Source organism: Aedes aegypti, chromosome 1 (assembly GCF_002204515.2).
Source record: "Aedes aegypti strain LVP_AGWG chromosome 1, AaegL5.0 Primary Assembly, whole genome shotgun sequence".
Classification (NCBI taxonomy): Eukaryota; Metazoa; Arthropoda; class Insecta; order Diptera; family Culicidae; genus Aedes; species Aedes aegypti.
Genome location: NC_035107.1, coordinates 62,468,177 through 62,494,614, shown reverse-complemented (window position 1 = coordinate 62,494,614; position 26,438 = coordinate 62,468,177). Strand labels below are relative to the sequence as shown.

At 41.1% G+C, this 26,438-nt stretch overlaps 2 protein-coding genes and 1 long non-coding RNA gene across 3 annotated transcripts; 1 reads left to right on the top strand and 2 right to left on the bottom strand.

The window, feature by feature from the left end:
- Positions 1-338: 338 nt before the first annotated feature.
- Positions 339-5,081, bottom strand: LOC5570107 (protein aubergine). Its single transcript, XM_001653032.3, has 6 exons — positions 4,929-5,081; positions 4,432-4,561; positions 3,283-4,373; positions 1,980-2,183; positions 968-1,909; positions 339-911 (listed from the first exon to the last, which is right to left on the bottom strand). The coding sequence occupies exons 2-6, from the start codon at positions 4,555-4,557 to the stop codon at positions 647-649; spliced, it is 2,628 nt and encodes an 875-aa protein (XP_001653082.1). The 5' UTR covers positions 4,558-4,561; positions 4,929-5,081; the 3' UTR covers positions 339-646.
- A 4,089-nt stretch (positions 5,082-9,170) lies between these two features.
- LOC110674425 lies at positions 9,171-9,674 on the bottom strand. Its single transcript, XR_002498852.1, has 2 exons — positions 9,589-9,674; positions 9,171-9,534 (listed from the first exon to the last, which is right to left on the bottom strand). It is a non-coding gene; the product is annotated as an uncharacterized LOC110674425 (long non-coding RNA).
- Positions 9,675-14,959: 5,285 nt separating this feature from the next.
- On the top strand, positions 14,960-26,088 carry LOC5578405 (protein aubergine). The gene is made up of 6 exons (XM_001663820.2): positions 14,960-15,051; positions 15,174-15,303; positions 15,464-16,575; positions 24,252-24,455; positions 24,522-25,463; positions 25,527-26,088. The coding sequence occupies exons 2-6, from the start codon at positions 15,178-15,180 to the stop codon at positions 25,789-25,791; spliced, it is 2,649 nt and encodes an 882-aa protein (XP_001663870.2). The 5' UTR covers positions 14,960-15,051; positions 15,174-15,177; the 3' UTR covers positions 25,792-26,088.
- The last annotated feature ends 350 nt before the right edge of the window (positions 26,089-26,438 follow it).

The following is a 26,438-nucleotide window of genomic DNA, read 5'->3' as shown; positions in this document are numbered from 1 at the left end:
AAATTCAGAAGTGTATTCTCGGAAACAACTATATTCTGCAGTGCCAAGTGTTTCTATAGCGTCACCATCATTTTTAATCATCTTTTGTTCTGAAAAACGACCCTTAGTTGATCCATTACTGTGGGGTGACTACTATATGGTTGTTGTTGGATGTGTTTTATCGATGATCAGGAGATCTATGAATCCTGCAAAAGGATGGACATCATATTTGAATCTTTTCACCTAATGTGTTGGTCCAGAAAAGTTCGATTTTGAGCGAGACATAGTAAATTTCGTGTAACTTCGTTTAAGCATGTAAGTACATCATCCAGAAAGGAAAATCAAAAGATTTCCGAAAATCAATTTAAGGTAACAATGATAATTTTATTGTCTCTATTTACATTATCATAACATTGCGAAACGTAAAAATATGTTGTTCCAATGTTTATATAATTCATACGACGCGGTAGGAACATATCATAAGTCAGATATATAAAAACGTAAAACCTTGGCAATTGGATCAATTGGTAAATCCAAAACGCACACATAAATACTCAGTAATAATTCCTCTCAGGCTGTTAACCAGTCAAAAAACAAAATAATAAATATCGTTCCACGGAAGCGCTGCTCCAGGGAGGAGCGGTTCCAACACAGATGGGATACTTCGCTACAGGAAGTAAAGTTTCTTCTCGAGCAGGTTGCTCGGAGCCTGATGGATAAACTGCCCGACCAGAAAAGACAGTTTGTGGGCGTACTGGCAAACCGCTGGCACCCTCGTCGTTCCGGACCAGTTGTAGTACAGATGGCACTGCTTGTAGGACAACATCTGCAGATGGTCCACTTTCAGTCCGGACGTGTCGTAGATGACGTTGTAAGCCGTGGGGGAAACCGTTCCCTGGCGGACCGATTGCGATACGATGTAGAAATCGGTACTGAAATAAATGGATCATGTTAGCACGAAGGATTTGGACAAATTAAAGTTACTTACCGTTCCGGAAGCGTAACCACGTCATCGACTACCGTTCCTGGCCTTGGATTCTGTTTGCGATCGAAAAATCTCGTGTTGATGCGCTTGTTCACTATGAAAAAGGTGAACATGACGTCCTGCTCGGCACCGGCGGATTTGTAGATCTCGTTCAGCTTGTCCACAATGGCCTTGACCTCGTGTTCGTACACGTAGTGCAGCTGGCCCTCTCCGACACCATCACGGTAGAAGAAGATACGCTTTGGCAGTTCGTTGTACTCCTTGCGATACTCGTTCAGAGCCTTGACAGTGTTCAGGGGCAGGTAGTTGCAAATTTCTTCGCCGTGGCCATGCTGACTCACGGTGGAGAAGAACTTCGGGGTTCCTCGATTGTCGTGGTCAAACGTGGCCACCATTGCTCCGTAGGATTTCGACTTATCGTTCGTATCGTGACACACATCGAATCCTACCGTCATCAGTCCGTTGAGAGGAATCTTGACCTTCCACGGCACTCCGCCCAGTTTGCAGTTCATTTGGATGACGACCTTGGTTGCAACGGACATCAGCGTCCGCACATTGCCTCCCTTCGGGGTGATGGTCTTCTGGCAAATGACCTGCGTTGGAACGGCGCGATCAACACAGCATTTCTTCTTAATGGCCGTGTACCGATCGGCCTTCTGATTCGTCACAACGCACATGATCAGCTGCGGGTCTTTGTTCACCAGGTTGTCCAGCATCCGAACATAAGTGCCAGGATTGTCGTCCGGGATGGCAACAAACTCACACTGCCGAATCTCAAACCGCATTCCCCGTGCAGCCTGCATCAAACAGCCGAGGAAATCGTTTGCCTCTCGCTGTACTCTGTTCGGAACCACCACAAACCAGTGGTCCAACCGAATCGTGGCAAACATGGGATTATTGCGGAAGTGCATCGTCCAATCTGCATTGTCACCTGCTGGAACTCCCCTGGAGAACAATGAAACAAACATGTTATCTGGGTCATCATCAAAGCCAAAAGCGTCAAAAAGGAACTTACGCCGCCGTCGTTGAAAAGAAGATCGTCTCCTGGGGCAGCAGCCGACCCGGAAGTTCAACCAGACGCTTGTCCAGTTCCATCTGCCATACCTTGAACACTTCCATGCTCTCCGGTGTGGTCTGAAGACGACGGTTGAACGTTTCCAGCCGTTCAATGCGCCGATCCGGATTGAGACGAGTGTAGTCGGACATGGCGCGCATCATTCTGAAAAGTTCGTACATATCATTAGATTAAGAAATGAAAACTATTAGTTCGTTTGATACAAGGTTTGAGTTATTTCTTGACATATGGACACTTAGCGCCATTACTCGCTCTCCGAAACGAGAAAAAAAATACCCTACCGCCTACCCCATTAAACACAAAGCTAAGGGAATGAAATAGAGACCAAGTCACTTAAAAGAGACCTGCTACGTCCATTTATTACCGTAAAACGGGGCGAATAGAAAAAGTGGGGCGAATAGAAACAAAGCGACCTTTAGTTAAAAATGCACTATTATGCAATGCTAAAGTTTAGAAACCTACTGAAATATATTTTTTCCATTAGTTCAATAACAACAGAGTATCGCTAAACTATTTTCAAATTAAAAATTTTGCTACATTTCTCATTAAAAATTTGAGAAGAAAATATTGAAATCTCAATCATTTTTGATAGCTTGAAACATCCGCCATTTTGGCTGATTTCAAAAATGATCTAAACTTGGTTTCAAAATTTTCAATTTTTTTCTTCACTAAGTAAATACATGTTGATATTTCTTCAAGATGTAGTTAAAAATGTGTTTATTTTCCCATTTAAATAAAAAAGTATTGATATTTACTGAACAATGTTTCTATTCGCCCCATTGCGGGGTGAATAGAAACATACAACATTTTCAAAAATCTTTGTACGATATAATTTTTATTTTTTAACAGCGATTGGGGTCTTAGCAAAGGAAGACGCGACCCATATTTAAGACTAATAAAATTGGATTTTATCCACACGGTTTAAGTTGTACACATTCAAACATGTCGGAAAGTGTTTCTATTCGCCCCATTTTACGGTACGTAACGCTGAAATTGAATTTGTTTGACCCCCTTCCTCCCTTCGTAACGCTTTTTGTATGAAAAATTTAAAATTTTAGTGTGAGCCGTAACGTAACGCTTGAGCCTACTCCCCCTCCCCTTAGAGCGTTACATAATTTATGGATACCGACAAAGGATGACGAAGATCATTTTGTCGAAGTCCATTATACCAAACGTGGATTATGCCAAATAACATCATTATCAACAACCTTTTGCCAAATGACCCGCTCCCTACGATACCTACCGGAAATCGCTTCTCATCTGTTCGGTTAGTCCCGTCATCTGGCACAGTTCCGGAACCAGGGCCATCAGTTCGTTACCACCTGCTCGCAGATCGCGCTTCTTCGCTCGGGACAGCAACATAGGCTGATTCGGATCCCGGATCCGAATGTTGTACTTCTGCTGATAGTAGTCGATGAAGGAGATTTTCCCGTTTTTGGTTTCAAATGTGCTGGACGGCGTCGTGTCGAACGAAACGTCATGGATGGTGTAGGTTTTGTTGTTGTACCCGGTCAGAACAACGACTCCCAGGACGGATCGGGTGAAGGCGTCCTTGTAGCTTCGGTCGTGTCTCTGACATTCTCGAAGGATATCGTAGCAGGTTTGCATCCGCATGGTCTTGTGAGCGATTTCACAGCACACCAAAATGTCCTGCTCGTGCTGACGGATGCTGGTCACGTATCCCGGCCACAGTTCAATCTGATAGTCCCGAATGGCAATCTTGGCGGCCGCATCGAACAAGTTTCGGCCTACCAGCTGAAGATTCAGTCCTCCCATGGCGCGACGAAGGATCAGATTTAGCACTTGAATACCGGTTTCGTTGGTCATGTCAACGGTTCCGGTGTGGGCGATCTTGATCTGGTACACCTCCCCGGTTCGTTCATGGCGGCACTCCAGGGACAATTGCTCGCTCTTTAGTTTGTTCACCATGAAGAGCTGCGTTCCGTCGAACAGATATCCGCCAAAGATCTTCTTGTGCTGACTGATCAATCCCTGCATCAACCGGATGCTGTCACAGGTCGGGGCAAAGTCCACACGATACTGATACAGTGTCCATTCGATGTGCTTCCGCAGCCGGAAGTAGTTGGCATGAAGCTGCAGCGGTTGCCCCGTGGTTCCGTGTTTCGATGGAGCGTCCAGAGCCCGAGTGCGAAGCGTATCTGCAACGCCACGACGGCCACGCATCGCTCCACGGCTTGTCCCTGCAGCTGATCCGCTGCTACCATTGCCATTTCCGTTGCCGCTGGTCGAACTCGATGCCCCGCGACCGGCAGAGGCATCACGATGGGTCATGGCGCGCCCTTCGGCTCCCGGGTGCTGGAAAGTGGGACGGGGCTAAAAGTGGACAATGAGCTAGTTAGTTCCGCAATATCAAAGACTCATTTTATATTACCCCTGAGATACCGACGCCGCTTCCTCTGACCGGAGCGTGGCCGCGACCTTCCCGGCTTTCATGTGACAAGTTGACGGCGGTGTACCCGCGGGCACGGGCGCGTCCCTGCGATTGACGGTCGGACATGATTCTGAAAATTTTGTTTTTGAAATTCTATTTTAGAATCATCTATCAATTAGATCAATGGAAAAGACAAAAGGAAAAAGAGTACTGCAAACAGGATATCTTTGAAAATGTGAGTTAATAATTATTGATAGTTGGAGACCCTGAACATACTAAACGTAAGTACAAAAGCGATCTTGTTAGTGATGGTTCACAAAGTTGTACATACTAGCAAGGTATACCTGTACCTTGGACTTGCGTATCAAAATATGATCATTGAGGTTATGTGAAGGGACTCCGCCCCATCGTATCGATAAATTCAAAATTTCAATTTCTCCATTCCAAACCAATGATATTAATAATATGTAGAGTAGCAAACCATAAATTTTACTTACCCAGATACTAAAGACCAGAAACACTATAAACAAAACTTTTTCACAATCGTAAATTATTTCCTCAAACTGGCATATATTTAACAATTTTTATCGCAACCTTAGGCCAAGCCTCCATTCGAGTGCGGCGATTCATCACAACTGTAACCGGAAGTAGCACGCACAAGAGGTTGTGCGATGCGTCGCGTCGCGGCGACCGCGCGGTAAAATGCCCAGCGAGCTTGAGCAATTAATTCGAGCAGACGCGAAATATTTCAAGGAGGTGAAACACGTGCACAAACGCTAACTTGAAAGTACTCATTAAATGGGTTTCTTGTACCCATTTTTATGGACAGTGGAAATGTCAGGAAAGGGGTACTTTTCAGTGACATAAATAGGGGTATTTTAACCTCATTATGAAGTATCCTTCTTGGCAATATAAATGGGTAAATAGTGCACATGATAGTCAATAGCGCCATTTTCCAATGGATCATTAAATTAACCAAAACGGCCGCTATGGAAAGCATAGATAGCGCCACCGTAGCCTTGTGTGTTTGACAGAACAGCAATGCTGTCACAATGCTAAATCCCATATACAGTGGCACCTTTGTTTTGAAGCGGTAAGCACTTGCAAAAACTACCTTCAACGATCCATTTAGTTTGTTTACCGCTCGGTGTTGTGAAAAACTCATATAGTTTTTATTTATTCGATATCAATTATGGAAGAAAATATTGCACGTGCCATTTTCTGACACGTATTCACAAATTTCATAACGCCAAAAATGAGCATTTTGGATACCCACCCTCCCCCTCGTAACGCTTTTTGTATGAATGTTTTACAAATTTTTTATGAGCTGTAACATTTTAAGGACATAAAACTTACCCCCTCCAGCTTTATGAAATTTGTGAACAGGCCCTAAGTAACATCAGTGGATACTTTCCGGTAAGTGGATCCAGAGGGGCCCAGATAGCCGTAGCGGTAAACGCGCAGCTATTCAGCATGACCATGCTGAGGGTTGTGGGTTCGAATCCCGCTGGTCAAGGATCTTTTCGTAAAGTAAATTTTCTCGTTTCCCAGGGCATAGAAGTATCTTCGTACCTGGCACACGATATACACACAGACAAACAGACGTCACACTCTCATCATTGTCAATCGACCACCTTTTTAACGGTCGATTCAAAAATATGATAGGTGGCTAATCCACCACCCACAGCGCTTGCATCGTTTTTGTTCGTGTTTGACGTTTACACACTACCGCCATCTGTTGGCCTGTCGGCCAAACACACCGATTTTAGCGTTGGGCGTACATGTCATCGTGACTATGATTTTTAACGAGATTTGTTCTATGTGTTACGTCTGTTTGTCTGTGATATACACATGCAAAAATGGTCAATCGGCAAAGAAAGCTTTCATAACTGTAGAAGTGCTCATAAGAACTTTAATCTGATAAGCAGGATCTGTCCCAGTTGGGACGTAAAGCCAGAAAGAAGAAGATGATCCATTATTAATTGTTTTTCTGATTGCAGAATTTTGGACGACTGCAGTTGATTTCACTGCCGACTGCAGCAATTGGGTCCTAAAATTTTTAATAAAATCTAGTTTTTATTTAACAACACGAAAGAGCATGTTACTTCAAGTACTTTAGCATTTTTTCCCGCTCAAATAACGGCTATATCATGTTTTAACTTTAATTTTAAAATTAAATTATTTTTTTTGGCCGACCGGTAAAGTCCATAAATGAACCTTGACACTTGAGATCATGTTTGACGTTCGCTTAGTCGACAAAAACACCACAGGGGTTTTAGTTTTAACACTGGGGTTGTTCCTATCTGACATTTCGGAAGGGACACGGGGTGTGACAAAATCTAAAAAAACATAAAAAAAGGTTTTTTGGACTTAAACCAACGGAAAACATTAGAAAATTGAGTAAACATGTATTTTTGGCCTAAACTTATGCGTTTGGCACTAAAATTGGGACAGGTCTTTACGACCCTATTCCCGTAGCGCCTGGTTTGTCTATTAAATATTCACTGAAATGATCACAAAGATGTAGAATTTGTTTGTTAAACTATGGAATGAATGTATTGAGCAATTTGCACCTTATTAGACTACTGTGCAAAAAATTTTGGCACAGTGAATATTTTCACACCTCACACATACACTTGCGTGATAGTTTGACAGCTTCTTCGATACCATCGATTTCCGTCTCTGTTTTTGTTTTTCTTTGTGTGAACGATTTTTACCACATAAAGGCCGGTTTGCTACTGACAAGAAAAGGAATCGCCTATCTCGATGCGTGTAAAATTTCTCCCAAGAAATGGTCAAGAACATCACTTTTTTCTGATCGCAGTACGCAGTTGAGAAGAAATGTCACTTCAAAGGGGGCTCTCTGTAGGAAATTTCTTGACCCTTTCAGTCAAGGAATTTCTTTACTTTTCTTGAGCGAAACAGCATACTTAGCTTAGAGCCTGATTTGCTACTGAAATGGAATCGCTAAAGAAATGTCTCGCCGATTCCTTGCAGAAATTTTCTACAGCGACTCCCATTTGAACTGACAGTTCTTTTCAACTGCGTACTGCGATCAGAAAAAAGCGCATTCTTGATCGATTCCTTGCAGAAATTTCCCATGCATCAAGATAGGCCGAGAAATTACTTGTCAGCAGCGAATCAGGCTTAAAGAAGACATTGTTTTTTGTCAAAACTAGTGAAGTACTTAGGATTTCCATCAAGAATAAAGTGGCTTGTCCACCACTTATCCCTGGTAAGTGTTTCGTTTGAAATTTGAAGTGTTTTGAGTGATCAAACGCGATTTCTGACTCTCACAAATCATTTTGTTTTAGCCATCATCATAATCAAATTCCGGAACGCGATCCAAATATTGCCAGAAATGCCGCCACGAGATACCAAAAGTACGACATTCCCAGCATATTGCAATTTCAGAGAAAACTTTCCGTTTTACAATTCAAAGGAAAACTACCGCAGCTATCACATCACTGTTTTGCACTGGTAAAGCATCAGCAGGCTTCAATGATACCTTGGATACCGTATTGATGATTGTTGTTTGATGGTGTTTTTCATAGCGCTTTCTCTTTCAAGCATACTATGATTGAATAGTTTGCTTCAATGATAGAATGATTCCGAAGCCTGTGGTAGAACTTTGACAGCTGCGGTAGAACTCGGCGGCTACCGCAAAACGGAAAATTTTCTTAACAATCGTAATATATCAATCTTATTACAATACATATTTTGGCCAATTATGAGGTCGATACAATAAAACGTGCACGGAAATAAAAAAGTTTTGATGAAATCAATCTCATTGCTATTTGAATTGTTTTGAAACGTCACAGCTTTCAAAGCCAACGCCTACTGGCGTTAGTGAGTGTGCAAATTGTATCTAGCAAATGAACAATTTCACTAGAATCTAAAAATTCATGCAATGCCCGCATAAACCGGAACAATACAGCTACTGTTTCCCAAACTATCCGCAACTGTTTGCGACAATTTATACACAGTTTCGTACAACATCCAAAGTAACAATAAATCAACCTTACCCGGAACAATTTTGACAGTTTGGCGAATTGTAATTGAACAAATAACAATGTGGGGAATAGGCGGTTAAGTAATGTCACCATTTGAAAACGCCGATTTTTTCGAACAAATTTTTTCAATGATAGTATGTGGAACGGTCGATATATTATCCATGTTATACCCAATTCACCGTATCGGAAACAGTAGTGAAATTGTTGACCAATAAAAATGGCATAAAACTAGTAATGTATGTATAATGACTCATTTACGGTGTGTTATGGTTTTTAAACCCTACGCTATATTGTAATGTTATGCTTGTACCTTATGTATTTTAAACGCACTTTTTGCAAATCATTCTCAATAAAAAAAATTACACAATGTTATAATTTTATCTTTTATTGTATTTCTTCTAAAAAAAAAAACTATTTATGCACTAACAAACGGATTGATTCGTAGATCGTATCAATTTATTATGTCAGAGCTACGTTCAGGTGATTATAGAACGAAGCCACACCTCAAATTTTCAAGAACACAAGACTTGAGAACCAAACAGCGTACCGCGTTGGAAATTTATCTAATTGGTCACCACCATCAAGCAAGCAATTTGATTGGTTTTCAACGTGAACTGTAGTCAGATTCTCTCGTCTTGTGCACTTGAAAAATCAAAGTTTGGCTTCGTTTTATAATCACCTTCAGAACACTAATGTTATTCTTAAATGGCCTCGTCTTTTCACCGGTGTTGGGCCATCAGACATTGTGCCTCTGTGGATCTTTGAAAGTATCGTCCACTTTTTCAAATAATTTCCCACCAGAACCACATCTTCATAATCATCATCTTCGTTGAGATCTTTCGGGGCAATTCCGGATAGGCTTAAACGATTGGCCGGAGACATGGCCCGACTTTCATCTTTTATTTCCTCCTCGTTTGTGTCCCCGTTACTTGCAATCGGGACTTTCTCCCCTTTCTTATTGTCGCCGTCGCTTTCGTCCGAACTAACATCGGAACTTGTTTGTCGCTCGTGGAACGACATTCGGTGACTTTGGCGCTTCTTCATCCGCTCACGGATGGCTTTTTACACCTCGTCTTCGGTTTCCGCTAATCTAAGAATACATTCTGTTAATATGAAGGAACCAAGGAACTTCAAGATTACACACTTCCTTTCATCAGAATCGATCCGTCAGGATCCGACTGCTGGAGGACAGGTAATCCAAAAGACCGGAAAGCCACATTGACTAAAACACACTACCCAAGTAACCATTAGCACTAATAATAAGCCCTTAATCAGCATCATAAATGCGTACATGCATTATAATAGCACCACAAATGCTTACACACCTTATAACAGCACTTCCGCTGCATAGAAACCCTATTACAGCATCATTAATGCTTCTAAGCCTGATGCATACGGGCATTAAATAAGCACTATATTGGCTCTATATTCGCATACAGGGCCTGTTTAAATGCCATCCAGTGTTTTGACAGATATACCACGTGCTTTGTGTTTACATATAGTGGTGAGAGGGAGTCAAACATAAGTCTTCTCACTACTACAATTGCAGGTTTTATGACAAGGAAAAGTGGTGGTTTAAATTGGTCACTTTTCTTTCCAATACTATTCATCTTATATGGGCGAAGGAGCAAAGGAGCAGAACTTCAACAACTCAACAATACAGGTGTCGCAGGTTCGAGACGCAAAATTAGGAATTTCATCATCATAAAACAAGGATCAATATGTGGCAATTTCAAGTCCTCAAAAGGATGAAAACCACCAAAATGAATAAGTCTGATACGAAGAAGTACTATCTCAATCATTTTATTACATTTTGCATACTATTCGAGGTTTCCATTTTCATTCATTTATTTATTTACCTCGTGTACCAGCTGCTTGGCCGCATACGCGAAAGCTCTCTGGCTGCGTACGCGAAAGCACAAAATATTCGCCCGAAAAACCTGGCGAAAACAACTGACGTTTCTCACGTGGTCTTATATCAGCACTAGTGATGCCTAGAAGCACGGTTATATCTTGGCACTATAATGGCACGCTATTTCGCCTTTTCTGGCATTATAATAGCATTATATGCGTATATAAAACTGACAAGCATCAAATGATTACCCTATATGCGCATATAATGCTGTTACCGTGCCGCATTATCGTGCTTACTGGTTACTTGGGTACACTACCGGAACGAAAACGCAATTAAACAATGTTTAATATAACTTTCGGCTGGTTTTTGTCCGACGACGATAAAACGGGAACCAAAAAATAGGCAGTTTGGAAGTTTTTTTTACTTTTTTTCTCTAGCAAAATAAACACAACAACCTGCACGCTAGAAAAAAGTAGCACAAAAGATAGTCCAAATCTTTAAGTCGCGACCATAGTATTTTCACATAACTTGATCAACAAATGTCGATGATATTAATTTTGCGATTCAGAAAGTATTGGAAGTTATAAATTCAGACCTTATGTTGAAAAAAACAGAAACATTTCATCACGGATTTGCAACTTGTACACAGCTTCTGTGTTGATTATTTCTTAAGTGTGTTCAATTTCCATCGGCTCACGAACGAATGCGTTCAACCGTTCGCCAAACTGTTGAAAATAAGTAATAAATTGTGAGACCAATTCCCTCCTCAAAATGTTTTGCAATATCTGAACACTTAAATATATTGTTACAGTTTGCTGTAGGTTATTCATACCATTCTTTATAGTATAAGCACAGAGAAACAGACGTAACACTTAGAACAAATCGCGATCAAAATCATAGTTGCGAAAACATGTACGCCCAATGCTAAAAACACTGTAGTTGGCCGATGGACCAACAGGTGGCGGTAGTGTGTAAACGTCAAACACGAACAAAAACGATGCGAGCGCTGCGGGTGGTCGATTGACCACCTACAAGATATTCGAATCGATCGTTAAAAAGTTGGTCGATGAACAGCGATGAGAGTGTGACGTCTGTTTGTCTGTGGTATAAGTCTGTAACTTTCATATTGTTCAACATATTAAAAACTGTTCATGGAACGTTAACCTTAACCAATACAAGATATTTGTTGTTTTAAATGTATGACAAACCGTAATTTTCTATGCGGGTGGTCAATACGTTGTGTTTTATTAAGTCTCTTTTGCTTTTCATCATTATACAGAACTTTTCAATTCAATACCTTTGCCATAACCTCAATCGTCAGCATCGCTCTTAAAATAATAGCACAGACAAACAGACGTAACACTTAGAACAAATTTCGATGAAAATCATAGTCACGAGGACATGTACGCCCAATGCTAAAATTAGTGTGTTTGGCCGACAAACCAACAGATGGCGTTAGTGTGTAAACGTCAAACGCGAACAGAAACGATGCGAGCGCTGCGTGTGGTCGATTGGCCACCTACTGTATTTTTGATTCGACCGTTAAAAAGGTGGTCGATGGCCAATGATGAGAGTGTGACGTCTGTTTGTCTGTGATAATAGGTTTTTATTACCCATGTTCACATAAAAGGTCAAGAGTGAAAAATACCCATTTTTTGCAGTTCAATGCGAATACTCTTTAATGAGTAAATCGATTTTACTCTTTTAATGAGTTAAGCCACTTTTCTTGGAAATGGGTATTATTTTACCCATTAATGGGTACTTTTATGCTAGCGTGCACGGAACGCGATTCTCCACACGTAAAAAATGAGTAACTCCAAAAATGAGGCTTTTAAATCCAAAATAGGGTCCTAAAGCCCTGTCCTAATTTTAGTGCCAAACGCTTAAGTTTAGACCAATAACACATGTTTACTCAATTTTCTAATGTTTTCCGTTGGTTTGAGTCCAAAAAACATTTTTTTAGATTTTGTCACACTCCTTGGCTTAAACTCAAATTTTGGGTGTATTTTGTTTTCCGTGTCCCTTCCGAAATGTCAGATAGGAACAACCTCAGTGGTAAAACTAAAACCCCTGTGGTGTTTTTGTCGACTAAGCGAACGTCAAACATGATCTTAAGTGTCAAGGTTCATTTAAGGACCCAATTTTTAAATTAAAGTTTAAACATGATACAGCCGTTATTTGAGCGGGAAATATTGCTAAATTAGTTGCAGTAAGATGCTCTTTCGTGTTATTGAATAACAACAAAATTTCATTACAAATTTTAGGACCCAATTGGCTTGTTATTACGCATTTCTTTCACCACTGGACTGTTGCAGAGGTTTTTATTGCGAATCTTTATTTAAATCTGCAGACTGTCCAACAAGTTGCGCGCCGGTGGCCCATGCGCCGAGTTGTGCGCCAGCCAAAAAGTAAATGAAGAAGTGTCAAAATATCTCGCCGTGTAAGTGAATCACTTTTAGGGCTCGAGTCCTAAACTGAAGAGTGAGCATAATTTTTTAATAGATAAAAAACGTTTGGAATAAAATTGTTCGCACATTCTTGCTTTCAATTTAAATCGTTTTCATGACCCACAACTCGGCGCATAACCGATCGGCGCGCAACTTATTTGGTGGTCTGCGGTTTTGAGAAAAGATTCGCAAAGTGCCCAACTAATACCAGACCGTGACGCGTAACACACGAAGTATAGAGGAAGTGATCGAAATGTTAAAATTTCTCGAGAAGCTCAATACCTGGGTGCTGTGAACTAAATCCCTTTGTATTTTCAAGCAAATCTTGAAACATGTTTCTTGTTATGAATTGGGTTTGGGCTCATTCACAAATGTCATAACGCTAAAGGGGGTACACTGAGCTGAAACTGCATCTAGATTGTATGTGCCGCGCACATATATTTTTGCAATCAAGCTTCGCATTTGCACTTTATTAATTCTGCACATAAAAGTTACGACTCGGTAACGCTTAGCTTTTAAATGCAGTGCCTTTATAAAATAAATGCGATTGCACATAATTTTAAGTAATCACGCCAATATAAATAATCTGTGACCAAAATGTTTATTTTTCACCATTTCTTTAGATAAAAAAATAAATCAAAAGCTAATAGAAGGCTCATTTGCGTTTATTGAACTCTCGGCTGCATTTTTGTGATCTTAATAGTGATGAAATGAACTGTATGCTGTAGGTGGGATTAGCGATAGGTGTTTGCGCTAGAATTTGTCCCGAGTCGCAGAATCTTGTTAATTCTTAGGAACGTGGCACTGATTCCATGGCAGTTCATGGCATTCACCATCGTAGAGTTTAATCCGATGCAGTCCTATTACTTCTCGGAATCTGTTGAAAAACGGGAACCATAAATGCTTAGTAACTTATAATAAAAATGGGATTACCTCCAACCAGCCTCCAACAAGAAGGCGTCATATTGTTGTGTCCGTTGCTCTACGAGTTTCTATTCTTGAATTCAATTTGCAACCTTAATAGGTTGTAACAACGTGACCTTCAAAATGCATTACAATGCAAGTGAAAAATATGTGCATGAACATTTTATTTCATTGGTATCAAATAAGATTGATATGCGGCACATAAAATCTACTGCGAGGTAAAAAATTTGCATCTATCTGATTTCTGCACATAAAATATAATGGAGATTTGATTTCAGTGTAGGTGGGTGTCCTCAATCTGTTACGGCTCATACAAAATTTGTAGAAAGTTTATACAAAAAGCGTTACGAGGGGGTGAGTGGGTGTCGAAAATGGCCATTTTTGGCGTTATGAAATAAATGAATGAACCCTTTGCCGTATTAGTCCTTCAAACGTCACTTTTATTCTCTGTTTATTCAATTTCGCTCTCTGTTCTCTCTCTGGAGAGCTTGAATGCGTTCTAGTTCACATGACTTTCTCAAAGTGTGTTTATGAATATCTTGAAGTCGGCTAAAAGTCAGTCTGCGAGAATGTATGGATCTATTCCCTTCTCATGTCACTGTGCCTGTGGATTACAATGTGGTGTTCGTTCAAAGGTTTCCGAAGAAACACTTTGAAGGATCATGTTAACTTCTATCGTTTACCGATGAATGTTATTCTCCGCTCTATGTGGCTCAAGTGTTAATGATGACTTTGACTTTGGGTTTCATCGTGGGTTGGTTTATTCCAGCTGTAACATATTCACTCAATCAACAAGGTGGGCAAATAAGAGGTATAAACTCGATACCTAGTATCAAACCGAATAACATTGAAAGTAACGATTCTGATGGCGTCAGCATCTCAAACGCTTTCACTTTATTCAATGCGCACTCTACTCGATCACATCCACCGATTTGATAAATAAAGCTCCTGATGTGGAAGATTATACATTACTAACCAATATTATTTTTATTGTTGAGATTACAATACATTCTCGCATGGGTACATAAGTGTCAAACTGCAAACATTTTCGCGTTGACATTTATAGGGGCTATCTTCACCATAGTTAAATAGTTTCAATAGAACTCCCGAAATAATTTCTATTACCATGCGAATTTTATTAGTTTGAGTCCTTTTGAAAAGCTACTCTTGATTGATTTGAATTGATTCACAACTGTGCACATCCGAATAGATTTTTTCGAGAGTGTCTGCCGTGAAATGTTTCAATCATGGTTTCACTTGCTGCATTTCCGGTTGTTTTGTTTCTCATATTGTGGCAACACTGAGAGTGGATCGAAAACGCGACTCGACTTGCAGACGTCGGAAAAAAGTCATTCCAGTTGTGAAAAAAAAACCTTAAGAAGTAAGCGTCGGCGGTGAAATTTAATTTAGAATTCCTTTTCTGTGCGATATCCTGATATTCAACAATAATTTTCGACAGTTATTTCGAAGTCGATGGTAATTATGCGAATTTTCCTCTTTCAGAATAATGGCCGATCGACAACCGGTAAGGCGAGCTCGAGCTCGTGGATACACGGCCGTTAGCGTGTCTCATGAGTCCCGACAAGGTCGTGGTCAACCCCCTGTCCGGGGAAGTGGCGTTGCAGTGTCCGGGGTAAGTAGAAGGCATTATTATGTCGATTTCGATTTCGGAACTGGCGAAACCCGGTCTGTATCACAGTTTCAACCTCAACCCAGTTACTAAAATCGGAAACGACAGACGAAGGAATAACAGGGCTGGTAGCAGGTGATAATGCTTATGTTTTCATTTTCAGCCACGCCCATCGTTTCAACATCCTGGAGCCGAGGGACGTGCCGTAACTTACCACGAAGGTTCCGCCGGACGTGGCGCCGTTAGTGCTTCCACTAGTGGTGGAGGGAACGGCAACGGTAACGGTGGGGATGGTAACGGAAATGGAGCGGCTGCAGTGGCTAGCCGCGGGGCAATGCGAGGTCGACGTCCCGTTGGAGATACCCTTCGCACTCGTGCTCTGGATGCTCCTTCAAAACATGGAACCGCTGGCCAACCGCTTCAGCTGCAAGCGAACTACTTCAAGCTGCTCAAGCACATCGAATGGACACTGTACCAGTATCGGGTAGATTTCGCTCCGGCCTGTGACAGTATCCGGTTGATGCAAGGGCTGATTAGTCAGCACAAGAAGACCTTCGGAGGATATCTGTTCGACGGAACGCAGCTCTTTATGGTGAACAAACTGAGGAGCGAGCAGCTGTCCCTGGAATGTCGCCACGAGCGGACAGGGGAGGTTTATCAGGTAAAAATCGTCCACACCGGAACCGTCGACATGACCAACGAAACCGGCATCCAGGTACTGAATTTGATCCTTCGTCGCGCCATGGGAGGACTGAATCTTCAACTGGTCGGCCGAAACTTGTACGATGCGGCCGCCAAAATCGCTATCCGCGACTTTCACATTGAACTGTGGCCGGGTTACGTTACCAGCATCCGTCAGCACGAGCAGGACATTCTGGTGTGCTGTGAAATTGCTCACAAGACCATGCGGATGCAAACCTGCTACGACGTTCTGCGGGATTGTCGGAACAATGATCGAAACTATAAGGATGCTTTCACCCGATCCGTCTTGGGGGTCGTCGTTTTGACCGGTTACAACAATAAGACCTACACGATTCATGACGTGTCGTTTGAAACGACGCCGTCCAGCACTTTCGAGACCAAGAATGGGAAAATTTCCTTCGTCGAGTACTACCAGCAGAAGTACAACATTCGGATCCGGGATCCGAACCAGCCGATGTTGCTGTCCCGAGCGAAGAAGCGGGATCTGCGAGCAGGGGGCAACGAACTGATGGCACTCGTTCCGGAACTGTGCCAGATGACGGGGCTTACCGACCAGATGAGAAACGATTTTCGGTGAGTACACAAACTAACACTTTTTGTCATTGGATGACTTTTGCGCCAGTTGGTTTAAGAATTTTTTAAGGAAACCAAAAAAAATGTGTTTCTGTGTCGATTTTTGAAGACGTTTTCCTTTTAATTGCCTTAACAATTACTACAGGGATTATCCCAAGAAATCTTTGAAAAGAACTATTTCAAGAATTAAAAAAAAATCAACAGGGATTCCTCATGAGGGTCCTCTAGAAATGTTCTAGAATATTTTGCATTCCTGTTCAGACGAGGATGGATTACCCGCTGGTGAGCTCGTTTCATGCTTATGATAACACATTTTTGTCGTGGCAATGTCATAAGTATGTAGTTTTCAAACAAAGTTTGGATGGTTCGTCACTACAAGTGTTGGCATAATCCCTAAATAATTTGAACGGTTTATCATTATGAATTTTGACGTACTCGTATTCCCGACCAAAGATGACTCACAGTTTTTTTTCCTCCCTCACTGATAAACACCCTCCTCATGACGGATTATGTGGAGATGCAGAGGTGTTCTTGGTCTCTAGAAGCAACTATCATTACACAACACTAACATTCCTTCCCCATTCCAACTGACTTTGGGGACTGTCGGCGCCGTTTTTGATCAATAATACGACGCAACGTATTGACATGTTTGAAAAATCCAACGATCTGCTCATTTCTGGAGTACCTTATGTTGTCAACGAAAACCTACATCAATTATTCCGAAACATTGCTGCTAGTCTAGCATACACAGATTCAAATATGCCCCTAGTGGACCTCAAGAGACTGATGCGCCCTCCCATCACAGTTGGATACTCTCTACCGATTGTCTGCCAGTTCGCCTTCAGAAATGCCAGAGAAGAATTCTACAAGCCGTACCTCAAAACAAGAAACATGACCCTTCGCACCGTTGGATTCGACAGCGACCAGAGAGTTTACGTCAACGAGAGCCTAACACTGCAAGCCAGAGCCATACGAACAGAAGCAATCAAAATGAAAAAGAATGGAGTTCTGCGTAGAGAAGGATCTGCAGCCGAGCCGATCAACGACATCAGTCACCTTAGAGCTGAATTCTCATCAAACCTTTCCTCATAGCTTCTCTTCTCCTTCCTGCAGCCTTCCTTAAACTGGTTCCGTGCTTCCATCCGCTCCTGAAAGATAGCTTCAAACCGTTGATCAAATGAACTTACCCACAATTCGCTCTCTCTCCTGCCTAAGCTCATCCGTGCTTCCCTCCTTAATTTATCCCATAGTGGTTTTCACGCCCGATGGTATGGGTGACCTAGTGTAGATGTAGTTGTGAACCTTAGAGGAAAACAATATGCACTCAGTCTCGAAAAACACCCAGAATCCGTGTATAATTTTTTCAAATTGGGTAATATTTCCATATGCATTTTGATGAGTCTGGAAAGCGTGTGCAAGTTTCTTTGAGGAAAACAAAAACAAACTGTGTATGACGAGCGTATGCTAGTCTACGTGTGTTCAAATGTCACTAAGCTCTATTGAGTCCATCCACTCCTAAAAGTCAGCTGTTGAAAAACCACGGACCACGGATTTTGCTGTTGCTGTTGTTGGAGCTACCATTGGGGCCTGTTACTTTTGTTGCTGTTGTCGGAGAGGTTTTGTTCTCGGTGTTGCGCGTGTTTTCGTCGCCGGAGAACTCCTTTTTTTTCCTGTTTTCGCGCAAGACGGTTTGTTTTCGGGAAGCCAAGAAGTTTTGCTGTCCGCACTGTGTGAGTGCGAAGAGATATTTGTGTTCAGTCGAGGATGGATGAAAAAACTGGTGAGTTCGTTTCATGCTTATGACAACACATGTTTCTTGAAAGCGTAACTTTTATGTAATATCAAAACAAACTTGGTATGGTTCGTCACTATGATTGTCAGCATTATGCTTGTTTTATACAATTTCAATATACATATATTTTTCTCTTTTTGACATTATTAAAAATATCTTTTGAATTGTTCGAGAACAAATTATGTATGGTTCGTCACTACAAGTGTTGGCATTATTCCTGTTTCATAAAATTTGAAATATATACATGTAATTTCTTCATTTTTCATTCTTTTGAATTGTTCGACATTATACATGTTGACGTAATTTATAAATCTTCTACCAAAAACTTCTCGAGACAAAAAATACAAAACTAGCATTAAATATAAGTCGTCTATTTCCCCCTTGTCCATGGATCGCATCACCGACCAAAGGTGACTCCCAGATCTTTTCCTCCCTCACTAATAAACACCCTTCCCGTGGTGATTGTGGAGATGCAGAGGTATTCTCGGTCTCTAGAAGCAACAATCATTACACCCTAACATTCCTTCCCCATCCCAACTGACTGTAAGGACTTGGCCGGCGCCGTTATTGATCAATAATATTAGATCTGCTAAAATTGCACTTCGAGAGTAAGCGGAAACTCCCATTCCTTATTCATTTGGATCGAAGTGCAATTCTTACCAGTTCCGATCAATCACGGAGTAGCAACCATTGACATGTACAGTCAGTCTATGCTATGCTATGCTATTATCATTCACAATATTTGTTACGCTGATGGTGGTTGAGATAGTTCTAGTTTTGGCTTCTTTGAAGTTGAAATTTGAGTTTTCTTTTTCTTCTTAATTACATTATCTACTGAACTTAGACCATTGATGTATTTGTAATGTATAAGTTAGTGTTTAGATATTCCTTTTTCGTTTGACCTTGACATTGCATACCGCTTCGGTTTCATGAGTGATCTTTTTCTGAGGCAAATCTCAATCAACTGCTTCGATAATGGACGAATTTCCGCTTAATAATGCGTCTCCAAAAAAGTAAATTTTTGTATGAGCCGTTTAGTTTTATGACTATCACATGAAACAAAGATAAACATTTGTTATGGTCTTTTTATTACCGTGGCATTGATACTTGTGAATTTCGTATAGGGGAATGTGGGGCAGTTTGGAGACCTTAAAGAAATTCGATAGAAGTGCAGAAAATATTATAGAATTATCAGTTCTTTGTACTATTTCCAACAATTTTTAGATCCGCACGATTTCCGTTGTCCTATAAAGTTTACGAATGAATGAATGATTTTTCAAAATTTGTAATTTTTCGTGTCGATTTTTTAATGATGGGATGATATGAGCACCCTATTTTAGTGAAATTATCTCATAGAATCATGTAATTTATTATTTTGTTCACTCAACTGGAAAGTAATTAGTGTTTAAAAACACTTTTTGCAAAAAGATTAAATTTTAAAGAACATTGTAACAATCAATCATCAACATTCTACCATCAGTGCACCAGTTTCCGCTCATGTTCCAGTAGCCCGTTCACACTGAAAAATGATAAGTTTACACAACGTCAATTTGAAAACTTTAGCCGCTATACAATTGAAATCGACAAATAGAATCATACTGTGGACATTTTTTTGTGTATTCACTCAAATTACCTTACTTTTTGAACTCGTGAGCGGACTACTGGAACATGAGCGGATACTGGTAAATACGTTGATGGTATTTCGAGTATAATTTATTCATTTTTCTATTACTTTAGAAAACTGACTTATAACATACATATTGCTTAATTACCTTGCCAGCTTTGGAGTTGCATTTTACTTCAGTTGATATTTCAAAAATTTATGCAGTTTTCAAGAGGTGCTCATTCCAATCCATTGGCGAAACCGCCCCGACTATCCCTATAGGTATTTGTATTCTGCATTGTTCATACAACACAAGAACCACTTCGCATTATTGCTTGGAATCGATATGTCTTAAAACATTCAATCAATTGTATCCGCTAATGCCACGGGTACCTGAAACTTAAATCTGTTAAGCAAACTAGAAACCTCAGAAGATCCATAAAGTTTATCCATATATTACGTCTCACAAAATATGGCCATTTGCAATCTCTCTTCCCCGTATATCATACTTTTTGTTATTTGTGGTTCATAAAGGTAAGTAAATTTTGTGTGCACAGATGTATAGATTCTCTCCTCTTGTGGTATATTGTTCAGACAACAATTTTAAAATTTTTATGGGCTTTGGTCTTTGGATAAACTTTTCCTCTCACCATGAATGACCACGTGGTTTCTGGACTGTCGCTTTTAGTTTCCCTGTAAGTGAGCTTTCCCGAGATTCTGCTTGCCCGTGAAACGTATTTATGCATGAAGAGACTTTTCATTGAAATAGTTAGATGTGAAGACGAATATAGCATGTTTAACTTGTTTATTGTTCAGCGAAGAATAGTGCGCGGAATTACGGCATTATAAAAAAAACGTGATCTAATTCCGTGCATTACTTTTTGGGATGAGACTCAATAATTATGCTAATATTTGATAAGATTTCATAGAAGCACCATGAAACACATCTGTAGCAAGTAGTTCCATAGAAAATTGCACAAAAAATAAAACATTTTCAATAAAAAAATCGTTTTTGTTTTTGTCCTACAGTCTTAGCACGGACGCTAAGGAAATTAGAAAAATGGCGTCAACTTCGACGGGCCTCCACTGATTATTTTTTTACGCCGCGAAAAATGCCTTATTTGCTTTTATTGATGATTCGAACTTATTCTAAATAGTAGTAGCATCAAATGGCATTGAAAGTTATTGCAATATTGATGTGTATTTCCATATATAAATCGTTTTGTATGAAATACGCGGAACTAGGGAATGCGCTGAATTAGGGCACTTTACGGTACAGATTAAATGTAGTCAAACCAACGGGGTAATGATTTCTCCAGATATGTCTTTTGGAATTCTCGGGGATGCGTTGATATTAGCAGATTGGCACGTTGGCAGATGTTTTCTAGTTTCAGGGACGCCTTCAGAAATTCCTTTAGAGATTTTCCCAGAAATTGTTTCAGTATATTTCCAAGGGATGCTTATAGAGTGCTTCGAAAAGCCCAAGCAAGACGGTTCGTTTTCGGGGCGCCGGGAGTTTGGTTTCGTTTCGCGTGTTTTGCTGGGCAGTGCTTCATAAAGCCCTACGAGAATTCGGTCTTGAATGGTCGAAAGTGGATGCGTGCCTTTACTTAAATATTGAAGACGACACAATGATTTTATTGACTGTGTACGTGTACTTGAAGAAGTTCCTGTGTCTATGTGGACAATTCCGTATGCAGGACCTTGGCGAGGCGAAGTACTGCTTGGGCCTGCGGATTAGAAGAGATCGAGTTAAAGGTGAGTTGTATCTTGACCAAGAAAATTATATAGAAGCGATGCTGGAGCTGGCGAATTACTATGCCATGGCTACGCCGTTTGAACCCGGACTAAGACCTGTTGGACACATCGACTTGACATGAAGAATGTACGGAACAAGGAAGCCATCGGAAGTTTGATGTACCTTTCCAAGGTTTTGAGACCCGACGTCAGCTTCGCGGCAAATGCAGCAAGCCAGTACAGCAGCAATCCTGGACGGAAGCACTGCACACTTAAATTATTTCACCGACCTCAGTAAAACTTTTCGCCGAGAACTCAACAGCTGAGAATTCGGTAATATTCAATGCTGAATCTCGGTACATATTTTACCGAGATTTCGGCAACCCAAATTTTTCGCCGACATCTCGGCAAACGTTACTGAGATTCGGTAAACGTTTACCGAGATCTCGGTAAATTTTTTACCGAGAATCGTCAAATTATTACCGAGATATCAGCTCGGCGAATCCGTTTAAGTGTGTGGGAGGCGGTAAAACGAATCTTCCGATATCTTCGAGGCACCGCTGGCAATCGTTTGTGCTACCAGAAGGATGAAAATCAAGAAATAGTTGGCTCCACAATGCAGATTGGAGAGGAGACGTCGACACCAGGAAATCAACGACAAGCTGCGTGTTTTTGTTGCAGGGTGGGGCCATTTCCTGGAACGTCCGTTGCGTTATCGTCATGCGAGGCCGAGTTCATGACAATGACGAAGACCACTCAAGAAGCGTTGTGGTGGCACGGTATGATGGATTTTCGGCCAGCGGGAGATGAATATCCTGTGCGACAATCAATCTGCGTTACCAAGAACGGATCGTATAATCCTCCAACGAAGCACGTGAATTTACGATACCACTTCGTGCACGATTCGCTGAAAAATTGTCTGATCGAGCTAAAGTACGTTAATACCAAACAACAAGCTGCCGGTGGTTTCACCAAACCTTTGACGCACCTGAACTTGAAGACGATGAAGCTACTAATAGGCATCTAGCATTAAGGCGGAGTAATGGATCGAAGTAATCCACGTTTAAGAAAACTATCTGTAGTAAGCCATGGGAATTAGACGTGAAATCAAATTTTCATTCCACTATGCACTAGACCTGTTCGTATTTAAAAAAAATGTCTGGAAATCTACCGGTCTAGCAGTATTCGGAATTCTCATGCTAAGAACAATGTCTGGTCAAATTTTCAGCTCATTTGATAAAGATTTTAGTATGCTTCAAGTTGAAAATGTGTTTTTGGGCTTATTTCAAGGTTTGAAAAATCATAACTAGCATGTGGAAAATCAAAACACACACTTGCTTTTACCACTATTTGAAAGCTAATTCTATTCTGTTAAAGTTTGTCGAACACGCTATTGTGATTAAAGTGAGTTTTAACATTGTTTGATCCAAATTTGTACTCCGCTGTACCCAGAAATTACAGTTTTCTCAATATACATGGTATATAAAGCATGCAGTGGTATTATTTGTTCAGCCCCTAGTCAACGGGAATCAAATATAATACATTTATGAATTCATTGACCATCAACAGATTACATGTTGCTAAAGGCAATAAATTATAATAAATGCCCAAAGATCGAGCACCGCATCGCAACCTGATGATAGTTAAATCATGCATGACACATGTACCGGAAACGAATGAATTGAACAAGTTAGCATTGCTTTTTCTTTCCGAGTGATGATTGTTTTGATCGCATTTCACTGATCATTTAGAACGATTTGAAAACAATCATCATCATCGACTGAGAAAAGGCAACGTGTTCATTTTTTGTATTCACTGAAGCTCACGGTGGTGCTCTTGGCTCACCCACAGTGAATTTACAAATGTGCTTCATAATTACCTATTTTTTACAATTTATTTTCGTAAGATAAATGGTTACTTTGAACGGGATTGACTTTTAGATATGCATTGTCATCATGTCTGGAAATTAAAAATCCGAAATTTTCATGCAGTTCAGTGAAAACAATTCCCGAAAAAAGAGATTTTCAAGAACCTCGAGATACAAACCTCAACCAAACTATGTTAAAACTTGCTCCAATCATAAAATTGTGTTCGGCAAAAGTTCGTAGAATTGGATAAACTACTATGTAGAAGTATTTCTGATAAATTTTGATGTTTCGTTGGGTAGTTATGATTTTTGAAAGCTTGAAAATAGCCCAAAAACACATAATTGATTTGAAGCACAACTAAATTTACTCTTAAAATCTTTGAGAAATCGCTGGAAGAATCACTGAATGAATTCATGGAGTACTTACACAACTTTCTTAAAACATTTGAGAATAAATGTTTGGAATAAAATATTTGAAATCTTGAGATATTTTAAGATAAAACCGATGTTGAATTTTTGAAGGTATCTGAGTCGAAATTTTTGGAGAGAAGAAAGTTTGTGAAAGAATCACTCAACAAATGGTCTCCTGGAGAAATTGTCGTAGTAATGTCTGAAGGAAACTTTGGGCAAATACCTCATTCAAATTCTGAATAAAATAACATCTGTGAACTTTACAGAATGATGCGCGCCATGTCCGACTACACTCGCCTCAACCCGGATCGGCGCATTGAGCGGCTGGAAACGTTCAACCGCCGTCTTCAGACCACACCGGAGAGCATGGAAGTGTTCAAGGTATGGCAGATGGAGCTGGACAAACGTCTGGTTGAACTCCCGGGCCGACTGCTGCCCCAGGAAATGATCCAGTTTTCCACGACATCGACGTAAGTGCTTTTGACCTTTTGGTTTGTACGATGACATTTTCTCAAGTTATCGATTGATTATTCTAGAGGGGTCCCAGCGGGTGATAATGCAGATTGGACCATGCACTTCCGCAACAATCCGATGCTGTCAACCGTTCGGTTAGACCATTGGTACATTATTGTACCGAGTCGGGCCCAGCGAGAAGCCAACGAATTCCTTGGCTGCTTGATGCAGGCTGCCCAGGGAATGCGATTTGATGTCAAACGATGTGAGTTTGTTACCATCCCGGACGACAGTCCCGGAACCTATGTCCGAATGTTGGACAATGTTGTGAACAAAGATCCCCAACTGATCATGTGCGTTGTGACGAATCAAAAGGCCGATCGGTACACGGCCATCAAAAAGAAGTGCTGCGTTGATCGCGCCGTTCCAACGCAGGTCATTTGCCAGAAGACCATCACACCGAAGGGAGGCAATGTGCGGACGCTGATGTCCGTTGCCACCAAGGTTGTCATCCAGATGAATTGCAAACTGGGCGGAGTACCGTGGAAGGTGAAGATTCCGCTCAGCGGCATGATGACCATCGGTTTCGATGTGTGTCACGACACGAACGATAAGTCGAAATCTTACGGAGCGATGGTGGCCACGTTCGATCACGATAACCGAGGTACTCCCAAGTTCTTTTCAACCGTGAGTCAGCACAGACACGGGGAAGAAATATGCAACTATCTTCCTCTGAACACGATCAAGGCTCTGAACGAGTATCGCAAGGAGTACAACGAACTGCCGAAGCGTATCTTCTTCTACCGGGATGGTGTCGGAGAGGGTCAACTGCACTACGTGTACGAACACGAGGTCAAATCGATCGTGGACAAGCTGAACGAGATCTACAAATCCGCCGGAGCCGAGCAGGACGTCATGTTCACCTTCATCATCGTGAGCAAGCGCATCAATACGAGATTCTTCGATCGCAAACAGAATCCAAGGCCAGGAACGGTGGTCGATGATGTGGTGACAAACCCGGAACGGTAAGTGATTGATGTCCTCAACCCAATCAGCTCTGTTGTAATAACTCGTTCGATTACTTTCAGTACCGATTTCTACATTGTTTCGCAGTCGGTCCGCCAGGGAACGGTTTCCCCCACGGCGTACAACGTTCTCTACGACACGTCCGGGCTGAAAGTGGACCACCTGCAGATGTTGTCCTACAAGCAGTGCCATCTGTACTACAACTGGTCCGGAACAACGCGGGTACCAGCGGTTTGCCAGTACGCCCACAAACTGTCCTTCCTGATCGGGCAGTTTATCCACCAGGCGCCGAGCAATCTGCTCGAGAAGAAGCTCTACTTCCTGTAGGGGAAGTAACGCAGCGTATTCTGGTTTTGGTTGGTTTTACAGTCTTTTACAATATTTAACTACGTTGACTTCAAGCATTGCATGTTGACCAAGCAATTAGCGCATGTATTTAAGCAGATACCATTGCCGTAGATTTATTTTACTTTTTTTCGTTTCGTAATATTGAATTGGCTAAGCATAATATAATAATACTTATATTATTTTTGTTGGAATTGACTAGTTTGTTGATACATTATTTTTATGTAAAGTAAAATTATTGCTTTAATAAATATTCGCTATTCCAGTATGGCACAAAAAGGCTTGTGTGTCATTATTTGTAGCTTCATCAAAACAACGGGATATTGCAAACGAATAGGACAAGAAACGGTCAAAGAATTCGTAACACGTGTGCGTGCACGAACGCGTTGCGATCGAAGGATTTCTTATTGTTGATATTCTGCTTTGCGGTCTCGCATGACGCGTTTACTATGGCAGCACCCTAACTTGAGCTGTATACGTTGTTGAGATGTAGAGCTGATTTTATCACGTCCGTAACGCCTGCCATGCAAATGAAATGGCGCTGTCACATCGGTACGAAAAATGTGCCGCTCAATTATTCCGCAAGTGACATTTCGCTCATACTGGATCAGCTGTCAAAATTACTTTGG